We start from the raw sequence: 18,700 nt of genomic DNA on the forward strand, positions 1-18,700 counted from the left end.
GAGGCAATTATACTAAGCTGGGGTGGGAAACAGTAATAAATAGGTTTTTAAAATCTCACAGACATTTGCCTTTTTTTCCCCTCTCCATCCTTCCCAAAATTCCTCCTCAGAGTTGCATTCCCTTTGGCAGAATGAGGAGCGGGCAGCCACCGTCACTAAGAAGACTTATGAGATCTGGCATCGTCGGCATGATTACTGGCTGTTAGCTGGTATCATAAAGTATCCTTGCCTGAGTTGAGACTGGGTGTTGGTGAGGGGTTTTCTGGGCTTTAAGTTTGAGGATCTTGTTTGCCTTGTTTTGTTTTTCCTGAGCACTTTTCCAATAGCCATGGCTATGCCCGGTGGCAGGACATCCAGAATGATCCACGCTATGCCATTCTCAATGAGCCTTTCAAGGGTGAAATGAACCGTGGCAATTTCTTAGAAATCAAGAATAAGTTTCTAGCTCGAAGGTTCAAGGTGAGCATAATGGGGGTGGATATAGTGTTTGGAATTGTGTTCATTCAGCCATAGTTTTGATTTTGCTTCCAAGTCACTTCAGCAGTAGAAATGAAGACATAGTCTTGATGATTAACTAGCTTAAGCCAGGTGCCAGTGGCTCATGCCTGTAATCCTAGCTACTCAGGAGGCAGAGGGCAGGAGGACTGTGTTTTGAAGCCAGCCTGGGCAAACAGTTCATGAGACGCTATCTCAAAAAAAACAAAATCCATCACAAAAAAAGGGCTCAAGTGGTAGTGTGGCTGCTTAGCAAGCGTGAGACCCCCAAGTTCACCCCAGTACCACCAAAAAAAAAAAAACCGAGAAAAAAAAAAATAAAAGACACAGTTGAGTGTAATTGGGGACTAAAATATATACTAATGCCTGGGCACTGTGGCTCCACTCCTGTAGTTCCAGTTACTCTGGAGGTGGACATTGGGAGGATTGTGGTTCATGGCCAGTGTTCATGAGAAACCACTGCCCCCATCTCAACCAATAAAAGGTGGGTGCTCCTAGCTACATGGGAAATGTAAGTAGGAGGCTCGAAGTCAGGACTGACTCAAACATATAAATGAGACCCTATTGGAAAAATAACTAAAGCTAAAAAGAAAAAAAAGCAAGAAAAATAACTAAAGCTAAAAGTGGTAGAGCACCTGTCTAGCAAGTGCAAGCTCCTGAGTTCAAACCCCAGTACCACACACACACACACACACACACACACACACACACACACAAAAAGATGTATACTAATAAGCCTTCAGGTGTTATACACTAAGTAATTGGCACAGGACACAAGGATAGATAAGGTGTGGTTTCTGAGGAGCATTCAGTTTCAAATGAATACCATTCTGTATGTTGGGAGGCTACTGAGGTCTCCACAGGAACTGGGGAGCAGGGAGAGAGAGCTCATAAGTGATTTTATTGAGAAGATGACACTGGAATTAAGTTTTGATGAATGCAATAAAGATTATTGGGGGCTTGAACCAAACGGAGTAGGTTAGGGTGTTTTGGAAAAGCGTATTGTCCAGGTGAATTGTAGAACACATTCATGTTGGAAATGGTGCAAGGTTGGAAAGAAAGGTAAGGGCTAGAGGTCAGTAGGTGAGGAACCTTTAAGAAAGTTTGGATTTTACTCTATATTAATAGGCAGCCATTGAAGGACAGAGTTTTGATGGAATTAAGGGAAATGAGATTATAACTATCACATAGTCACAAGATACTACAGGCTCAGGCTGTGATGCTATTTGTGAAAAATTTTAAGGATAAGGATAAAGGAAACAATACAAAAGAATTCACAGTACTTAGGAATTTACTGTAGGGGTCAGCAAACTTTCCATTAAAGGGCTAGGTAATGAATACATCATTCTTTGTGGGCCTTGTGGTCTCTGTTGCAGATACTCAACTCTGTCGTTGTGTGAAAGTAAACACAGGTGATGCATGGAGTAAATATGGATGGATTCCAGTAAAACTTTATGCATACGTATTTTGAATTTCATGTAATTTGCATGAAATTTCCCCCAGCCATTTAAAACTTACAAAACCCACTCTTAGCTCTTGAGCCATATAAAACTGACCATGAGCCAGATTTGGTCCCCAGACCATAGTTTGCCAACTCTTGATTTACTAGATTGTGATGTACAGAAGAGTAAGTCAAACTCCAAAAATAACTGATGTTTTGAGCCTGAGTCACTGAGAAAGGTTATCCTTTTAGAGGAGAGGGAACAGTTTGTAGAAAAGAATGATAATTCAGTTTTAGACAAGTTGCTTGGTATTTCTCCTAAGTCAACGCCACTCCCAGTGCCTACCCCACTACATGTCTGATCCCATGTATGAGTGGGATCAGAACCATCATCAGTGCTATGGTGCACATTTGAGAAATATTAAATTAACTGTAGAGCAGTGCAGGCTGACACTCAAAGGGGACATCTCATGAGAGAAAGTGTTAAAAGAACAACAGTTGTCAACTGGTGGTGCATGCCTATAATTCCAGTAGCCAGGAAGTTGAGGAAGGAAGATTGCAAGTTTAAGAGCAGCTTGGGCAAATTAGTGAGATCTGCCTCAAAAAAAATGGTAGTGAGCCAAGGTGAATCCTGGAGAATACTCATAGTATGGGGCAGAAAGAGTTCTGGAGAAGGAAATGCTATATAGATTGAAAGGAGATGCCTGATCTGTTTGGGGATAAATTAGTAAACCCTGACTGAGGCAAATTTTAGGAAACAACAGCCCAGTTCTCATACAGTCCCTTTAGCTGTCTTGTAATGGATCTAGGTGAGAACCAATGGATAAGGGCTGTGGATGTAGCATAGCTCAGGAGTACTGTGCTTCCTTAGTATGCATGTGACCATGAGTTCAAAACAAACAATGGACACTTCTAACATAAGAACCAACATTCTGGGGGAGAGGTAGCCCAAACAATGTATACACATGTGAGTAAATGTGAAAAAGAACCAGCATTCTGGACTAGAGGTATGTCTCAAATGGTAGAGTGCCTGCTTTGCAAGCATGAAGCCTTTAGTTCAAACTCTATACCTATCAAGAAAAAAAACCCCACAACATTCTGCCTCTTGGGGTATATTTCAAAGAAAAACTTACATGGTTTCATCAACATATGTATGAGTGTTAATTGTGCAGTAAGCGTTTTGGTGGTGGGGGCCTGAAGATAGCTAAATGTTCAACATTGGGAGAATGGACAGCTAAAGGGATTCACATGGAATGGTAAGCAACAATACATGTGCATGTAACAGCACAAGTGAACCTTTTAAAAAGATGGGCAGTGGGAAAAGCATTTGTGTGTACAGGAAGCATTTTGTAAATTAAATCTATGTGTGTGAAATAACACAGCCTTAAAGAACACACACAAAGCTGGGCACCAGTAGCTTACGTCGGTAATCTTAGCTACTCAGGAAGCAGAGATCAGGAGGATCAAGGTTCAAAGTCAGCATGGGCAAATCATTTTGGAGACCTTATCTCGAAAAAACCATCACAAAAGACTGGCGGAGTGGCACAAGTGGTATAGCACCTGCTTATTAAGCATGAGGCCCTGAGTTCAAATCCTAGTACCACCAAAAAAAATAGCACACACAAAAAAGCACAGTAAATGTATTAGAAGGATTGCCTTTTGGAAAAGGAAGGAATGGGAGTGAGATACAGAAATAAAGAGAAAGCTGGGCGCCAGTGGCCATGCCTATAATCCTAGCTACTCGGAGGCAGAGATCCAGGAGGATTGCAGTTCGAAGCCAGCAAATAGTGCATGAGACCCTATCTCCAAAATACCCTTCACAGAAATAGAATAGCAACAACAGCTGCTCCCATAATCCCAGCTTCTTGGAGGCAGAGATTTGAGGCCAGCCCAGAAAAAATGTGAGCCCCTACTTGAACAAAACTAAAGCAGGGCTAGAGACACGGCTCAAGTCAGGAGGCCTGAATTCAACACTCCTGTACCCTCAGCCAGGTGCTGGTGGCTCACGCCTGTAATCCTAGCTACTCAGGAGGCAGAGATCAGGAGGATCTCGGTTCAAAGCCAGCCCCGGACAGATGCGATGCTAATGGCGAGACCCTATCTTGAAAAAACCCATCATAAAAAAGGGCTGGTGGAATGACTTAAGTGGTAGACCCCTGCCTAGCAAGTGTGAGGCCCTGAGTTCAAATGCCATGCTGCCCAAAAAAACCAACCAGACAAAAAAGACAAGGTTTTGCTATGTAACCCAGACTGACCTTGAATTCCCCATCATTCTGCCTCAGCTTCCTGAGTGCTGAGATTATAGTATTTTTAAAGAGTAAAAGAACCTAAGTGATACAGAAGGTATATCCATAGGATGAATCACTTTTTGTTAGTCATGGTGTTGCATCATGCCTTTACTTCCTCTAATTGGGAGGATGAGGCAGGAGAGTTGTAAGTTTGAGGCCCATCTGGGCAGCATAGCAAGATCCTGTCTCTTATTTAAAAGACAAACAATTCCTCCCCATGTATTCGAAGAGTAGTTAAAGAAAAATGTCTACTATATAACTTTGAGTGAAACATAACATGGTTGAGTGTGTGTGTATATATACACATTATATATATTATATTACACATGATCTCCATTATGTAAAAAAGATAGGCATAAAAAAATCTTGAAAGAAAGGCACCAGAATCTTGACAATATCTCTAGGAGGTGGGATTTTTTTTATTATTTTAATCGTATGCTTTTGTTCATGAATTTGAGTTTGTCATTTTTGTATGAGAGAATCTAAAGAATAAAGAATTGTAAAAAAAAAAAAAAGTGGTTCTCCAAAGGGGAAGAAAAAGATAATGTAATGTTGAACTGCTTGGGTGAGGAATGGTGTCGAGAACAATCCCTGAAGTTCTTTATAGGTTCCTATAACCTGGAGGAAGCTGTGAGCTGAGTGGCCCCTCAGAAGTGAGCAAAGTGACTGTCAGTTCAACTCCCATCTCTTCTTTCTCCTTGTCCAGCTCTTAGAACAAGCCCTGGTAATTGAGGAACAGCTGCGCAGGGCAGCTTACCTGAACATGTCAGAGGACCCCTCGCACCCTTCCATGGCCCTGAACACCCGCTTTGCTGAAGTGGAGTGTTTGGCGGAAAGTCACCAGCACCTGTCCAAGGAGTCAATGGCAGGAAACAAGCCAGCCAATGCAGTCCTGCACAAAGGTAGCCAGTGGCTCCCCTGCCTCCTGCCCATTCAGCCTTTCCTTCCCACTAACCCCTCCCTGATATCCATAGGCTTTTTGCTTCCAAATTGTTTTCAGAGCCTGGTTGGAGCTTAGAATGTGCTGAGGATCTTTGTCTTAGAGACATCAAGGACAGTAGTTCTTTGTCTTTTTTAGCTTAATATATTCAGGTTCATGAGATGGAAAGCAAAGCAGAATAATAGAGTGTCATCTGGGATACTTTAGAGGTAACTTCAGGTGATTTAAGATCCCTTCAAATTCTAGACCCCTTTCAACATTTTGCTTCTAATTAAAGTAAACCATTATGAGGAGGTGGAGGGTGAAATGAGGAAAAGATAGCTGTCACAAAGGAAGTGGGAGACAGATCCAGAAAGGAGAGGACTAAGATAAAATTGTGAAAAGGAAACCCTAGGCCTGAGTTTCTCGCAAGTGGAGGGGCACAAGGCCCTGGGTTCATCTTTGGACCCCTGGGTAAGTGGGGGTGGAGGGAGAGGGGGAATTGGAGGAAATACAAGAGGAAGAAATAATTAGGTTAGAAGCAGAGTAAGCAGGTGGTGTGCCACATGCTTTTACGTCCAGTTACTTGGGAGGTGGAGGTAGGATGATCAGCAAACACAAGCAAAAAGTACCGAGACTCTTATGTCAAAAACTAAATATAAACAAAAGGGCTGGGTTGTGGCTCAGATGGTAGAGTGCTTGCCTGGCATGCTTGAGGCCACGGGTTCAATTCCCACTATTGGGGGAAAAAACTTCCCAAAACAGTAATCAGCCAGGTGTGGTGGCCAGTAGTCCCAGCTCCTGAGGCAGGACGATGGCTTGAGCCCAGGAGTTCAAGGTCAGCCTGGGTAGTGAATTGTGGACAATTGGAACTGGTATATGATGAATAGGAATTTGAGCATGGCCGAATGACAGGTCAGTTTACTCAGTGCCAAAAGGCAATACACCATATTCACTTGGTCACCCAAGAAGCAGTGGGACTGCGATGGCTGGTCCACTAGGGTAGAAGGATTTCCATCTTGACCATCGCAAGCTCACCACCTCTGTTTTTCCCCTCTGCAGTTCTGAAACAGCTGGAAGAACTGTTAAGTGACATGAAAGCTGATGTGACTCGACTGCCAGCTACCATTGCTCGAATTCCCCCAGTTGCTGTGAGGTTACAGATGTCAGAGCGGAACATTCTCAGCCGCTTGGCAAACCGGGCACCTGAACCTCCCCCACAGCAGGTTGGACCATTTTTTTCTATGTGCCAATTCTTCCCACAGAACCATTCTGGAACTTGTAACTTTGTTCTTGTCTGTAACTACTACTAGTAGTTGGACTGTCTTGTCACTGAAGTCCCTTGGGATCTGGTAATTCCTGGGGTCTGGAATTCTGACTCTTATCTTTCCCTATAGGTAGCCCAGCAGCAGTGAAGATCCAGATTGAGGATAACCACCTCCACCGCTGAGCAGTGACCTTCCTCACTTTCTCTTGTCCCAGCTTCTCCCCTGAGGGCCTGAGAGACCCTTGCTTTCCTTCTGCCCATCTTCCATATTGTAAAGGAACAGCCCCCTTGCACTGGGGAAGGGGAGGGAGTGAGGGGCAGTGGTGCCCTTCCTGCTGGAGAGACATGCAGCAGTAGCGCCGGCGCCATCTGCAGGGAGCTGGCAGGCTGGCCTTCTGGACCCTGGCTTGTTCCCACTGTAACGTCTGTTACACACAAACTGTTGTGGGTTCCTGCCAGGCTTGAAGAAAATGATCTGAATTTCTTCCTCTTTTTGGTTTTATTTTGTTGGTTTATTTTGTGTTTTCTCCTTTTTTGGGGTATTCAGAGTGGGCCGGGCCCCTGGGCGAGACACAGCTACCTCTGTTGGCATCTTTTTAATACCAGGAACCCAGCGGCTCCAGCCACTGAGCGGCTAAAATGAAATAAAGTGGAAAAAAAAAAGAAAAAAAAAGTAAAAAGAACCAAAAGCATAAAAAACCGCAGCAAATTTCTTGATGAAAATCAAAAATAAAAGTTTCCTTGTATTTTAGTGTTCTGATTCAGTGTGGGTATAGGCTTAGGTGGATGGGTGTGTATGGACAGAGCCCCAGAACTGGGTAGTTGAAAACAGGACCACGTCACCCCTGAAGAACCGAGTTCGTCCCTACTGTGCTCCTGGCTAAGGGTGACCACCTGTGGAAAATGAGAGGCTGATAATCTGCCTGCGGCATAACTTTGTGACCTCGAGCAATTGCTGGGCTGCCGATGTTTTACACAAAGATAATCTACCTCAGAGTTGTGAAGACAAAACCAGTAGCGCTTGGATTTTTTTTTTCTTTCGGCACCGGGGTTTGAACTTACGCTTGCTAAGCAGGTGCTCTTACTGGTTCAGCCACTCCAGGGTTTTTTCGAGATAGGGTCTTGCAAACTATTTGCCCCCGGCTGGCTTGGAACCCGGTTCCTCCTGAGTAGCAAGGATTACAGGCATAAGCCACCAGAGCCTGGCATGGAATGGTTTTTACTTCCTCCTGCATGCTAGGCAAGTGCCTACCCTGAGGCGCCCAGCCATTGAAGCAGTTTCTTCAGCTAGTTTAATGCTAGTTTAATGCTAGTTTGAAGGGAGGCTAAGGAGGTTTTTCTTGCCAGAAGTCTGGTGGGGACTTGGGGTGGGAGGTGGCATCCATGAGGAAGGGTGCTTCCTGGTCAGCGGGTAGGGAGTAGGAGTTAAGTGGCATGGGACTGCGAGCTAGAGCAGAGGATGCCAGGGTGAGGCTCCGCTATTATGCCCAGGTTCGAGCCCCGGGGACAGCTTTCACAATGCTTGGTTTAGGCTGGAAGTGTGGCTCAAGTGATAGAGCGCCTGCTTTGCAAGCGTGAAGCCCTGAGTTCAAGTTCCAGTTCCGCCAAAAAAAACTTTTCTGACAGAAAAAGGCAAACGCCTAGAGGGAGGGGCGGGGCAGACTGAGCAATGCGCTCAGCACTTCCCCACGCTGGGCTGGGAAACGCGGCAGGACCTCCGCGCGTCCGTTCCGGGCGCGGCGGCCGGAAGAGGCGGGGCGCAGTCGGCGTGCTCTCTGCGCCTGCGCGAGTCGCTTCTGCGGCGTGAGGCAGTCAAGAGCTCTGCGGGTGCACGTGGAGCCGAGCTTTGCTGCGTGGTGTCCCGGCCGGAGCCCCCTCACGGTGAGCCGAGGTTTCGGAGGTCTGCAGGAATCCGGGGAGGCGAGGATAGCGTGCTCACCTGCCGTGAGGCGGGACGTGCAGGGCCCATTGTCCATGGGAGAGCGGTTTGGTTGGGCCTGAGGGGCCTGTTGGGGTACGGTTTCCCACACTGATGTCGCCGAGCATGCGTCCTGTGTTCCCTTTCCAACGCGCGCAACAGCGTCTTCTGTTTTTATTTTCCCCAGTACCATGGGGCGCAAGTTGGATCCTACAAAGAAAGAAAAGCGCGGGCCTGGCCGAAAGGCCCGAAAACAGAAGAGCGCTGAGACTGAGCTCGTCAGATTCTTGCCTGCAGGTGAGGGTCGCAGCTCCTTGATACCCCCAGCTTCTGCGCCATTCTGTATCACAGCCCCCTTCCCTTTTGAGTCTCTGCGTTAACTTTCTGTTCAGGGGTGTGTATGAGTTATTAGGAAATAAGTATAAGCGGAACACTGTCACGCGTATTTAAAAGTTATTTAAAACGCAGCTGGGACACAGGTACCCATGCAAGGAGAGGTGACGTTTAGCGTTGTACAGTTTATTAGCAAGGCATCTCATGCAGAATTTAGAAAACTTTTGTTAAGCTTTGTTTTGAAAAATGGGTGACATTTTTGCAAGTGGGGTGTTGGAGAGGAGACGGGCTAGTTAGTCACTGAGTTACCTGATGGAAGGAATGGAATGAAAGCATGGGTGTGAGTCCCCAACATGGTGAGTACTAGTACACAGAGGACTGACGGGAAGAAAGACATCGCAGGGACTTTGTGTTGGGCATTAGATGAAAGACGCAATTTATTGAAGTTTTAGTAAGTCCTCATTCAACTGGATGCTGGAGGTTAAGTGTCTTGCACACAGTTATTAAGTGACAGGGCTGAGATTTGTGAGTGTGTGTGTTTTTTTTTTTTTTTTTTTCCCTGTCAGTGCTGGGCTTTGAACTCAAGGCTTCATGCTTGCTAGGCAGGAACTCTACTGCTTGAGCCACTCCACCAGTCCTGTATTAATGTTGGATATTTTCAAGTTAGAGCCTTGAACTATTTACTATTTGGGCTGACTTCAAACTGCTGTCTTCCTGATATCTGCCTCCTCCAGGCATGAGCCACCAGCACCTGACTTGCCTTTTAGTTCTTGGAGAGTATAAAAAACAGCATTAGTGAAGTTAAAAGTATACAAGTGGTAACTGAATAAACTGAGAATAAAGGATAGGGCAGAAGAAAAGAATTATTATTTTTTTATTTTGGTGGTACTGGGGTTTGAACTTAGGGCCTCACACTTGCTAGTCTCTACCAGTTGAGCCACTCCACCAGCCTGGTAAGTTTTGAATCTATATTGTTACCAGGATGTGAGTATGCTGTTTATTGAAACCTGGAGGAAAGTCCAGTTTGGATTCAGCTGTTGATCAGATGAGTGCTTCCATCTCCTGCATCTTTTTTTATTTTGATGGTGCTGGGGATGGCCCAGGACCTTTTGATATGAGATATATGCTCCTTCACACGTAGCTACCTCCTAACTTGGTATTGTGGACTAAGTTATAATTATTCCCTTTAATTTTTAAATTTTCTTGTTTGCTTATTTTATAGTTCTGGGCATTGAGACCTGGGGTCTACTACTTAGCCAAATCCCCAACTCTCTACTTCTTTTAATTACCAATTTTCTTCTCACATTTCCGTTCCTATTTCTCATTTTCATTTTTCTATAACTTTTTTTTTTTCCCACACAGCTAGTGATGAAAATTCCAAGAGGCTGTCTAGTCGTGCTCGAAAGAGGTAAGTGTGGATGTCCAGACCTAGGTAAATTGGATTATTCTTTAGTCACGTGGGATAGTTGGATGGAGAGGGCTAATTGTGAACTGTCATGATACCCTGATGGGAGATGGTGGAGCCTGGAGGCGTGTTCCCATTTCCTCACTACTTATATCTTTTCAGGGCAGCCAAGAGGAGGTTGGGGTCTTTTGAAGTCTCTAAGACAAACAAATCTCCTGGGACCAAAACATTACCTGGAAAGCTACCAAAAGGTCAGTGAACACAGGAACTAGGTGCTACGTGAGCAGTCTTCTGGGTCCTGGACAGGGCTGAGCATTTCTGGAGTGAAAGGAGCAAAGAATGATCTTAGGAGTAGAAAGTAAGGCTCCAGAGGTATGGGTCAAGGAGTGTGCTTGCCTCTAGTCCAGGAATCTACAAACCCTTGGGAATATTTTTAGGAGCAGTCCAGACACCTGGTGAGAAGAGAGCCCAGTCCTTAATTAACACTGGTCGAGGTAAGAAGCGCCCAGCCCCACCACATAGCAGTGACGAGGAAGAGGAGGAGGAAGACTCTGAAGAAGATGGTGTGGTGAACCAGGGGGACCTCTGGGGCTCTGAGGACAGTGATGCTGATATGGTTGATGACTATGGAGCTGACTCCAGATCAGAGGATGAGGATGCAGGTGAAAAGGTAAGAGTCACTTCTTGGGGTATTCACAAGTAGATCTTTACCTTTTAGTTGTTCTCTTCTCTTTTTTCTCTTATCTTTTCATCTCCTTCTCCGTTTCCTTTTGCAGTCCAGGCTAGTCTAGAACCAATGATCCTCCTGCCTTAGCCTCCTGAGTGTCGGTATTACAAGTGTGTACCACTACACTCCCTTGCCTTTAGTTTCTTTCCAGTAGAAACTGTTGAGACTCCTCAGTGACAAATATCTTTGACCTGACTGTTGAAAGTCACTCTAGCGCTTCATCATTGCTTCCTTGTGGGCTGATATGGTCTCAGCACACAAGTTTTAAAGGTAGGATAGAGCATTTAAAAGACAAAGATGATCATGAACATGCGGAAGCTGGATAAACACTTTTGCACCCCACTAATGGGAACAGACATGCAGAAACATTTCTTATAAAACAATTTTTGCCTAAGAACTTAAAAAATTTCTTTCTGCCTGTGTGAGGTGGTACACACTTTTAGCCCTGGTTACTTGGGAAGGTCAGGCAGGAGGGGCCCTTGAGCCCAAAAGTTCAAGACCAATCTGGGCAGTATTGCAAGACTGTCTCAAAAAGTTTCTTCCCTTTGACCTACTAATTTTCTGTTAGGCAGGAATCTAAAAGGTAGGCAAAGGTTAATTAATGAGGTGCAAGAAATCATCACACACTTAGCATGTAAATATGTTGCTGAAAATCCCTATTTTCACTCTTTCCCATCCCCTCCTCCCTCAGAATCACCATGTGCAAGTACCATGTGAGTCACAATGGCAAAAACTCTGGAAACTTCCAAAATATTCAGTATGCTTAAGTAGGTTATAGTTGTACATATGATTGGCCATTATATCTCTGAAAATGCTTTTCATCTAACCGAAAATTAAAAACAAGAAACAAACTTGAAAGTGCACTGTGATTTGAACTATGTTACAGATAATAGAGTAAGTCTGGAGGAAAATATGGCAAAAATGGGACCCAAGAGCACTTTCTGATTCCTTTTTTGCATATGAGTGTTTATGGTTTTGTTTTTTGAGATGGAGGTTTCTCTATGTAACCCATGCTGGCCTTAAACTTGGGATTCTCCTGCTTCAGCTTCCTAAATGTCGGAATCACAGGCATGTACTACTATACTTGGCTTTTCTTTTTTCCTTTTTTTTTTGGGTGGGGGGTGGTGCTGGGGTTTGAACTCAGGGCCTCATGCTTGCTAGGCAGATGCTCTACCCCTTGAGCCACTCTGAGAGCTTTCTCTCTTTTTTTTTTTTTTTTGGTCTTAATCAAAAAGGGAAATACACCTGGGTACTGGTGACTCATGTGCATAATCCTTGTAGAGATCAGGAGGATCTCAGTTTGGAGCCAGCCCCAGGTAAACAGTTCTTGAGATCCTGTCTTGAACCTAACACAGAACAGGCTGGTGGAGTGGCTCAAGTGGTAGAGCATCTGCGTGGGAAGCGTGAGATCATGAATGAGTTCAAACCCCAGTACCACCAAAAAAAAAAAGAGAAGAAATACAGAGCCAAGTGGTGCTAGAAGAAAAGGAAATATACATAAAAGTAGGAAGAGCAATGTAATGGACTCCTATTAACTCATCATTTAGTTTTAGCAGTGTCCATGCGTCAAGATTTTTTTGTGTGTGTTCAGGAATCAAACCTAGGGTCTTACATGCAAGGCAAGTGCTCTACCATTGAGCTACATTTCTAGCTTCTGTGTCAGATCTTACTCATTTCTTTAATTTCCGTATTTGCTTCTGAGAATAAGTGCTACATTTATATTTTGGAAAAAATAAACTACTGGGATAGAAAGTTTGACATGGGATGACAGATGGGTGAACTTGCATTATCAGTCCTTTGTCCCTATTTTCAGTTGCTGCCCATTGAAAGAGCTGCTCAGAAGCAGAAGGCTCAGGAAGCTGCTGCTGGGTGAGTTTGGATACTGTTAGGATTCTGCTTAGGCAGCAGCTGGGATAGAGGAGGCTGTGCGGAAGGAGGAGGTGTCTGTTTTGGTATGTGAATCACTGTTCCTGGACCTGTTTCTAGGGACCAGTGGAGTGAGGAGACTGATGAAGAGGAAGACGAGGAAATATTTCCTGAGTCAGGCCCCAGAAAGGATGGTGAAACAGATGGAAGCCTGCAGATCAATGTGGACGAGGAGGAGCACTTTGTGCTGCCCTCTTCCGGGGATATGGAGCAGGATATCCTTCCAGCATAGGGTGAGGGTAGGAGAAAAGTGCTTTGGGAGAGGGGATTTCCCAGCCCTAGAACTTCATGAAACAGTTCCTTAACTGGCCCACATGCTCAGGCTCCAGACCTGCAACGAGTTCACAAGCGGATTCAGGATATAGTGGGAGTGCTGCGTGATTTTGGGGCTCAGCGGGAAGAAGGTCGGTCTCGTTCTGAATATTTGAATCGGCTTCAGAAGGACCTGGCCACTTATTACTCATATGGAGACTTCCTGCTTGGCAAACTTATGGAGCTCTTCCCTTTGTCTGAGGTACTGGCTTGCCAGTCTAATGTCTTTTCTGCTTTTCTCGTATTCGTACCTGATGTGAAGAAGACGTTCAGCCCCCTTGCTCTCTTTGACTGAGTGCTTCGGCTGGCCTGACTTAGTCCATGCTATCTTGCCTCTAATGCAGCTAATAGAGTTCTTAGAAGCCAATGAGGTACCTCGTCCCATCACCCTCCGGACCAATACCTTGAAAACTCGACGCCGGGACCTTGCTCAGGTGAGGAGTCAGAGTTGATTATCTCAGGGCGTGACCAACCCCTACCTGGAGATGGCTCTGTCTGCCCTGGCTGGGTGGGTTCTTAGGACCTAAATTTTAAACATATCTTTGTGGAAGCCTGATTGTGGCAAGCAAATGGAGAGAGGCCTGGTATCTGTCTGGCAGACTGAGTGCATGGACCTCTGTGGAATGGGAAACATAACTTTCCAACCTCTATTCTCTATAACCAGGCTGAGGCATCTGCCTTAGGGTAAACTGCTGCCTTCTAAGAAGATTTGAGGAAGGTCATTGTGAAATGGATTCCTGTCCCTGGAAAAAAGATGTACAAACAGTGTTTTAAGCTCATTGCCAGGATTTAGGGATCCTAGGTTAAAGACCCCTGTCCTAAAGTCAGTAGTGTGGTCTTGCATATTGTGTATCTTCTGCTGTAAAGATAACCTAGTAATTATCTTTAATGTATTATAACCAGTAACGTTAAGGTTTTGAATGAGGAGACTGAGCCACTCTGAAAATCAGAGTTCACTTCCAGGAAGTGAAAGAACCAGGAGGACAGCATGCCCCATTGGGATGAAGTTCAGAGCTTGAGTTAGGAACCTGCGGTTAAGAAAAAAGGGCAGGGATTGGGGGTGTAGCTCAGTGGTAGAATGCTTGCCTACTATGCACAAGGCCCTGGGGTTCCATCCATCATACTACAAAAAGGACAAGGAAGGACAAGAGAGAGAGAGAGAATGAATATGAGAATGAACACATGGATGGGATAAGAGGGGGAGGAGCTGTTCAGTGATTCTGCTGGCTGTTGGGAGTGCTATAGGAGTTGTTGGACCTGCTGGTAGGGCCAGGTTTTCTTTTGGGTTTTGAACTCAGGGCCCCACACTTGATAGGCATGGATCAGGTTTTCATATCTCCATCTGTTTTCTAGTTAGAGTAGCTTATGAGGTTTTTTCATCTTTATACTTCTTTAGGCTCTAATTAATCGTGGGGTTAACCTGGATCCCTTGGGCAAATGGTCAAAGACTGGACTTGTAGTATATGATTCTTCAGTGCCCATTGGTAAGTGTTGCCTGCCCAGTTGCCCTTCTGTTCCTTTCCTTGTGCCAGCTTGTTACAGGGCAGTTCTCTTGCATAGGTGCTACTCCTGAGTACCTGGCTGGGCACTATATGCTGCAGGGAGCCTCCAGCATGTTGCCCATTGTGGCCTTGGCACCCCAGGAACATGAGCGGATCCTGGACATGTGTTGTGCTCCTGGAGGAAAGACAAGTTACATAGGTATGTGAAGGGCAGGCTGGGTGGGCTTCATTTGGTTCTCTGCTTTTGAAAGTTAGATAGGACTCAACCAGCCGCCAGTGGCTCTTGCATGTAATCCTAGCTACTTAGGAGACTGAGAGCAGGAGGATTGAGGTTCAAGGCCAGCCTAGCTCTCAAGATCCTATCTACAAAATAATGAGACCAAAATGAACTGGAGGCCCATTTGCAAGTGCAAAGCCCTGAGTTCAAATATCAGTGTCCCTTCTTCCCCCGCCCCAAAAAAAAGTAAGTAGACAGGGCTGATGACTCCTTGGTACTAGTGTACAAACAGCTAGCAGAGAGGGAGGAGCAGTTTCTGGAGTTGGCCTGGGCTCCAAGGTCAACTGTATCACTTAACTATGCTGACTGGGCAGGCCTCTTGTTTTCTTCTGTCATCTGTGAAAATGTACTTTTGCCTGGGTTGGCTCTTATATGATGCTTGGCTTATGAGGATTGAAATAATGTATATAGAAGTCCTTGGTATAGTGTTTAGTAACTAATAAGCAGTCCACTATTGTTTAAGCTGTTACTACTTTTTTTTAATTTTTTTTTTTTTTTTTTTTGTGGTACTGGGGCTTGACTCAGGGCCTACACCTTGAGCCACCCTACCAGCCCTTTTTTGTGAAGGGTTTTTCTAGATAGAGTCTCAGGAACTCTTTGTCCAGGCTGGCTTTGAACCAAGATCCTCCTGATCTCTGCCTCCTGAGTAGTTAGGATTATAGGTGTGAGCCACCAGTGCCTGGCAAAGCTGTGATTATGTAACGGGAATAATTTAGTCTGTAGGGCCAGAAAGACAGTCAGGAAAATGGAAGCCACATTGGTGGGCTTGTTCATCACCAGGCTGGATAGACCTATGTAGTAAGCAGGGGAGAGCTAGATTTGCCTTGAAAGGGGTAAGACTTCACCAGAGTCTTCCTGGTCTGGAGGGTAGATAGGAAGTGAGGAGAGAGAGGAGCTGACTGCTCAGCACTGGACCCCTTCCTCCTTAGCTCAACTGATGAAGAACACAGGTGTGATCCTTGCCAATGATGCCAGTGCTGAGCGGCTCAAGAGTGTTGTGGGCAATCTACACCGATTGGGAGTCACCAACACCATTATTAGCCACTATGATGGACGCCAGTTCCCCAAGGTGGGATTCTCCCTCTTTATCTTTCCTGAGGTTTTTTCCAATTTACCTTCCCCTTCCTAACATGAGAATGTTGAGCCCTGCCCCCAGGAAGCAAATGGTACACTGCATGCTGCAGAAGCCATGTAATTAATTGACTTACCCTTTTCCCCTAGGTGGTAGGGGGCTTTGACCGAGTACTGCTGGATGCTCCTTGCAGTGGCACTGGAGTCATCTCTAAAGACCCAGCTGTGAAGACTAACAAGGTGAGGAATAGGTGGTGGGACCAGTTGAGCACCTAGGGCAGTCACTCACTCCTTCTGAGGCTACATTATGAAATTCCCTCACTCCTGGGTCTCTTTGAGACAGGATGAGAAGGACATTCTGCGCTGTGCTCACCTTCAGAAAGAGTTGCTCCTGAGTGCTATTGACTCTGTCAATGCCACATCCAAGACAGGAGGTTACCTGGTCTACTGCACGTGTTCTATCATGGTGAGACTTCTGCCCTCGAAGAGCAGGGGAGGGCAGAGCTGACAGGGCTGACAGAGCTGACAGGGCTGACAGGGCAGGCTGGGAGGCTGTTGGGCTCTAAGGGCTCCCTTCAGCTTTAGCTCTGCTTACTCCTTCCTGTTTACTTTGTCTTCCTCACTGTCCAGGTGGAAGAGAACGAGTGGGTGGTAGACTATGCCTTGAAAAAGAGGAATGTGCGGCTGGTGCCCACAGGCCTGGACTTTGGTCAGGAAGGTTTTACCCGCTTTCGAGAAAGGCGCTTCCACCCTACCCTGCGTTCTACCCGACGCTTCTACCCTCACACCCACAATATGGATGGTTTCTTTATTGCCAAGTTCAAGAAATTCTCCAATTCTATTCCTCAGTCCCAAACAGGTAAGTGATCTGCTCTTCCTCCCTTTCATTACCCTCTTTGCTCTTTCTGCTTTTCTAAAGGCTATGGTGTGACTTCAGGGAATCTTTGCATGCTTGGATGAGAAACCCCTTTCATTCCAGCCGCAGTTGATTTTTAGCCCTGACCCTGGAACAGGTTAAAGTGTTCACACAGATGGGGGCCTTTTCCTTATTCTACCAAGTGGCTGCAGTTGTCAGCACTAAATGCATTCCATTTGCAGGTTGTGGTTTCACTTCCTTCTTGGCCCAGGGTTGACTTACCGGTAATATGCCTCTGTTGGTCCAGCATCTCTGCAATGGGTTGGCACAGAATTCTACAGAACTATCAGCAGTTTTCTGAGCCTGTCACACTTAATTGCCATCTTGAGGAGTCTGGCCTGGATCTCAGGGGGAAGGGTGGGGTTTCTGAAACATCTTTGAGTGCTCTGTATATAACCCTAGGGTTAGTTGGAGAACAGAAGAGCTCTGAATACCAACTCTGATTTGAATTGATTTTTTTTTTTTTTTAACCATGCCTGGCATTGAACCCAAGGTCTTATACTTGCATGCTAGGCAAGTGGTGTACCACTGAGCTGCACCCCCTTCCTGCCCCCCCCATTTTTTTCTTTTTAAACAGTGTCCCTTAATAAAAATCAAATCTGAATGTTAACAAAAATCTTAAGAAATAGCAAAATTTATACATATTTAATAGTTCAGTCCTCATTGATCTCTTACTATCTTGTTTCTACTTGTCATGGGTGGGCCTTCTTATTTTGTTGTATTTCATGAAAATCCTTGTTGAAAAAAAAAAGTTGAATTCTCTGACTTAAAAAAAAATAAAGTCAGGTGCTTCAGGTTTATTCATCTCCTCCTTGGGGTGTCTTGTTATCTATTGTCCTCAAGGGGGCATAGCTTTGTGTAAAAACCTTTTGGCCCAGGGATAAGCAGTGATCCTTTCTCTTAACACAAGGTTCAAGCAGGGCTTGAGTAAAGGCCATGCAGTCTGAATAATATGAAAATAGGTCATCACTTCTTAGACATGGTCCTAATTAAGTGGAATACTTGGCCAAGAGATAGCAAAGTCTCTGGTTGTTTCCTCTACTAATAATCAAGACCATTTAATGATGAGAGACATTTTCTCAAACCATTCCATTTTAACCCCAGAAAATTCTCCAACAGCTACCCCTACAGATCTAGACATGCCTGACCTGGTCACCAACAAGTCTGAGAAGAGCCACCCAGACAAAAAAGCCAAAGGGACTGCAAAGGCAAAGCAGCAGTTGGAGAAACGTCAGCATCCCAAAAAGGCCACCCTCCAGAAGGTGAATGGCATCTCCAAAGGGCCAGAGTCAGAATTGTCTGCTGTACCTTCTGTCATAAAGGGCCAAGCATCCTCAAGGCTCCAGGAGAGCAGTCAGTCTGCTGGAAAAGCTAAAGTGATAAGGGAACCAAAGGTGACTGGCAAGCTAAAGCGACAGGCTCTTAAATTCCAGAAGAAGAAAGCCCCTCTTGTGGGTGTGGACACAGAAACACCTGCTGTGCTATCCCTTTCTAAGACTCAGGCCACTCCAAGGCTTAAGAACTGTGATCAGTCCCTTGGGAAGGCCAAAGGGACTGAGAAAATAAAGCAGCAGAAACAGAATGGCACCTCTAAGGGAACTCCAGCTCCCACTGGGTCTCCTTTCAGTTCCAGCCGGCCCCCACTAGCAAAGAGGAGAAAATCTGTAGCCAGCAGGCAGCCTCTGCTGTCTTAGAGGGATGTGGGAAACTAAGACTGGGCTGGTTCACTGCCGTTGTCATTGGGTTGGAGCTCTGTGAGGATGGCGTTCCTGCTGTTCATACACATGAAATTTAATACACAATTTTATCAGCTCTGGTCACTGTGTGTTTTTTGAGGGGACTGGGTACTGGCAACTGGTGGGAAGGCTGGTCTGGGATCTTCTGAAGAGTTGGGGATCCTGAG

The 18,700-nt window shown here is 45.4% G+C and overlaps 2 protein-coding genes across 14 annotated transcripts in view; both read left to right on the top strand.

The window, feature by feature from the left end:
• Chd4 (chromodomain helicase DNA binding protein 4) overlaps positions 1-7,156 on the top strand; it is a 30,663-nt gene extending 23,507 nt beyond the window's left edge. For 7 of the 12 annotated variants that reach the window (XM_020158273.2, XM_020158274.2, XM_020158277.2 and 4 more), the window contains 5 exons: positions 111-219; positions 327-459; positions 4,931-5,126; positions 6,206-6,369; positions 6,541-7,156. In XM_020158273.2, coding sequence (XP_020013862.1) covers positions 111-219; positions 327-459; positions 4,931-5,126; positions 6,206-6,369; positions 6,541-6,558 — 620 coding nt within the window. In that variant the 3' untranslated portion in view covers positions 6,559-7,156. Of the gene's footprint in view, positions 1-110; positions 220-326; positions 460-4,930; positions 5,130-6,205; positions 6,370-6,540 lie in introns of all 12 variants that reach the window. The other 5 variants (XM_074076204.1, XM_074076205.1, XM_074076208.1 and 2 more) reach the window with 1 other exon arrangement.
• A 988-nt stretch (positions 7,157-8,144) lies between these two features.
• Nop2 (NOP2 nucleolar protein) lies at positions 8,145-18,613 on the top strand. 2 transcript variants are annotated; one of them, XM_074076212.1, is made up of 16 exons: positions 8,145-8,291; positions 8,516-8,625; positions 10,024-10,069; positions 10,229-10,317; positions 10,504-10,736; positions 12,607-12,662; positions 12,780-12,934; positions 13,034-13,233; positions 13,376-13,465; positions 14,428-14,515; positions 14,592-14,732; positions 15,740-15,879; positions 16,032-16,121; positions 16,225-16,347; positions 16,512-16,740; positions 17,902-18,613. In XM_074076212.1, the coding sequence occupies exons 2-16, from the start codon at positions 8,520-8,522 to the stop codon at positions 18,489-18,491; spliced, it is 2,376 nt and encodes a 791-aa protein (XP_073932313.1). In that variant the 5' UTR covers positions 8,145-8,291; positions 8,516-8,519; the 3' UTR covers positions 18,492-18,613. The 2 variants fall into 2 exon arrangements, with proteins under 2 accessions (XP_073932313.1, XP_020013793.1); XM_020158204.2 differs by having other exon boundaries at positions 17,917-18,613.
• The last annotated feature ends 87 nt before the right edge of the window (positions 18,614-18,700 follow it).

Source organism: Castor canadensis, chromosome 6 (assembly GCF_047511655.1).
Source record: "Castor canadensis chromosome 6, mCasCan1.hap1v2, whole genome shotgun sequence".
Lineage (NCBI taxonomy): Eukaryota > Metazoa > Chordata > Mammalia > Rodentia > Castoridae > Castor > Castor canadensis.

Excerpts from the sequence above, each read along its gene's own strand:
- Nop2 (XM_074076212.1), top strand. The coding sequence starts at position 8,520 with ATGGGGCGCAAGTTGGATCCTACAAAGAAAGAAAAGCGCGGGCCTGGC. Across the intron at positions 13,234-13,375 it reads AGCTCTTCCCTTTGTCTGAG|CTAATAGAGTTCTTAGAAGC; the intron begins GTACTGGCTTGC and ends CCTCTAATGCAG. Across the intron at positions 16,741-17,901 it reads TATTCCTCAGTCCCAAACAG|AAAATTCTCCAACAGCTACC; the intron begins GTAAGTGATCTG and ends TTTTAACCCCAG.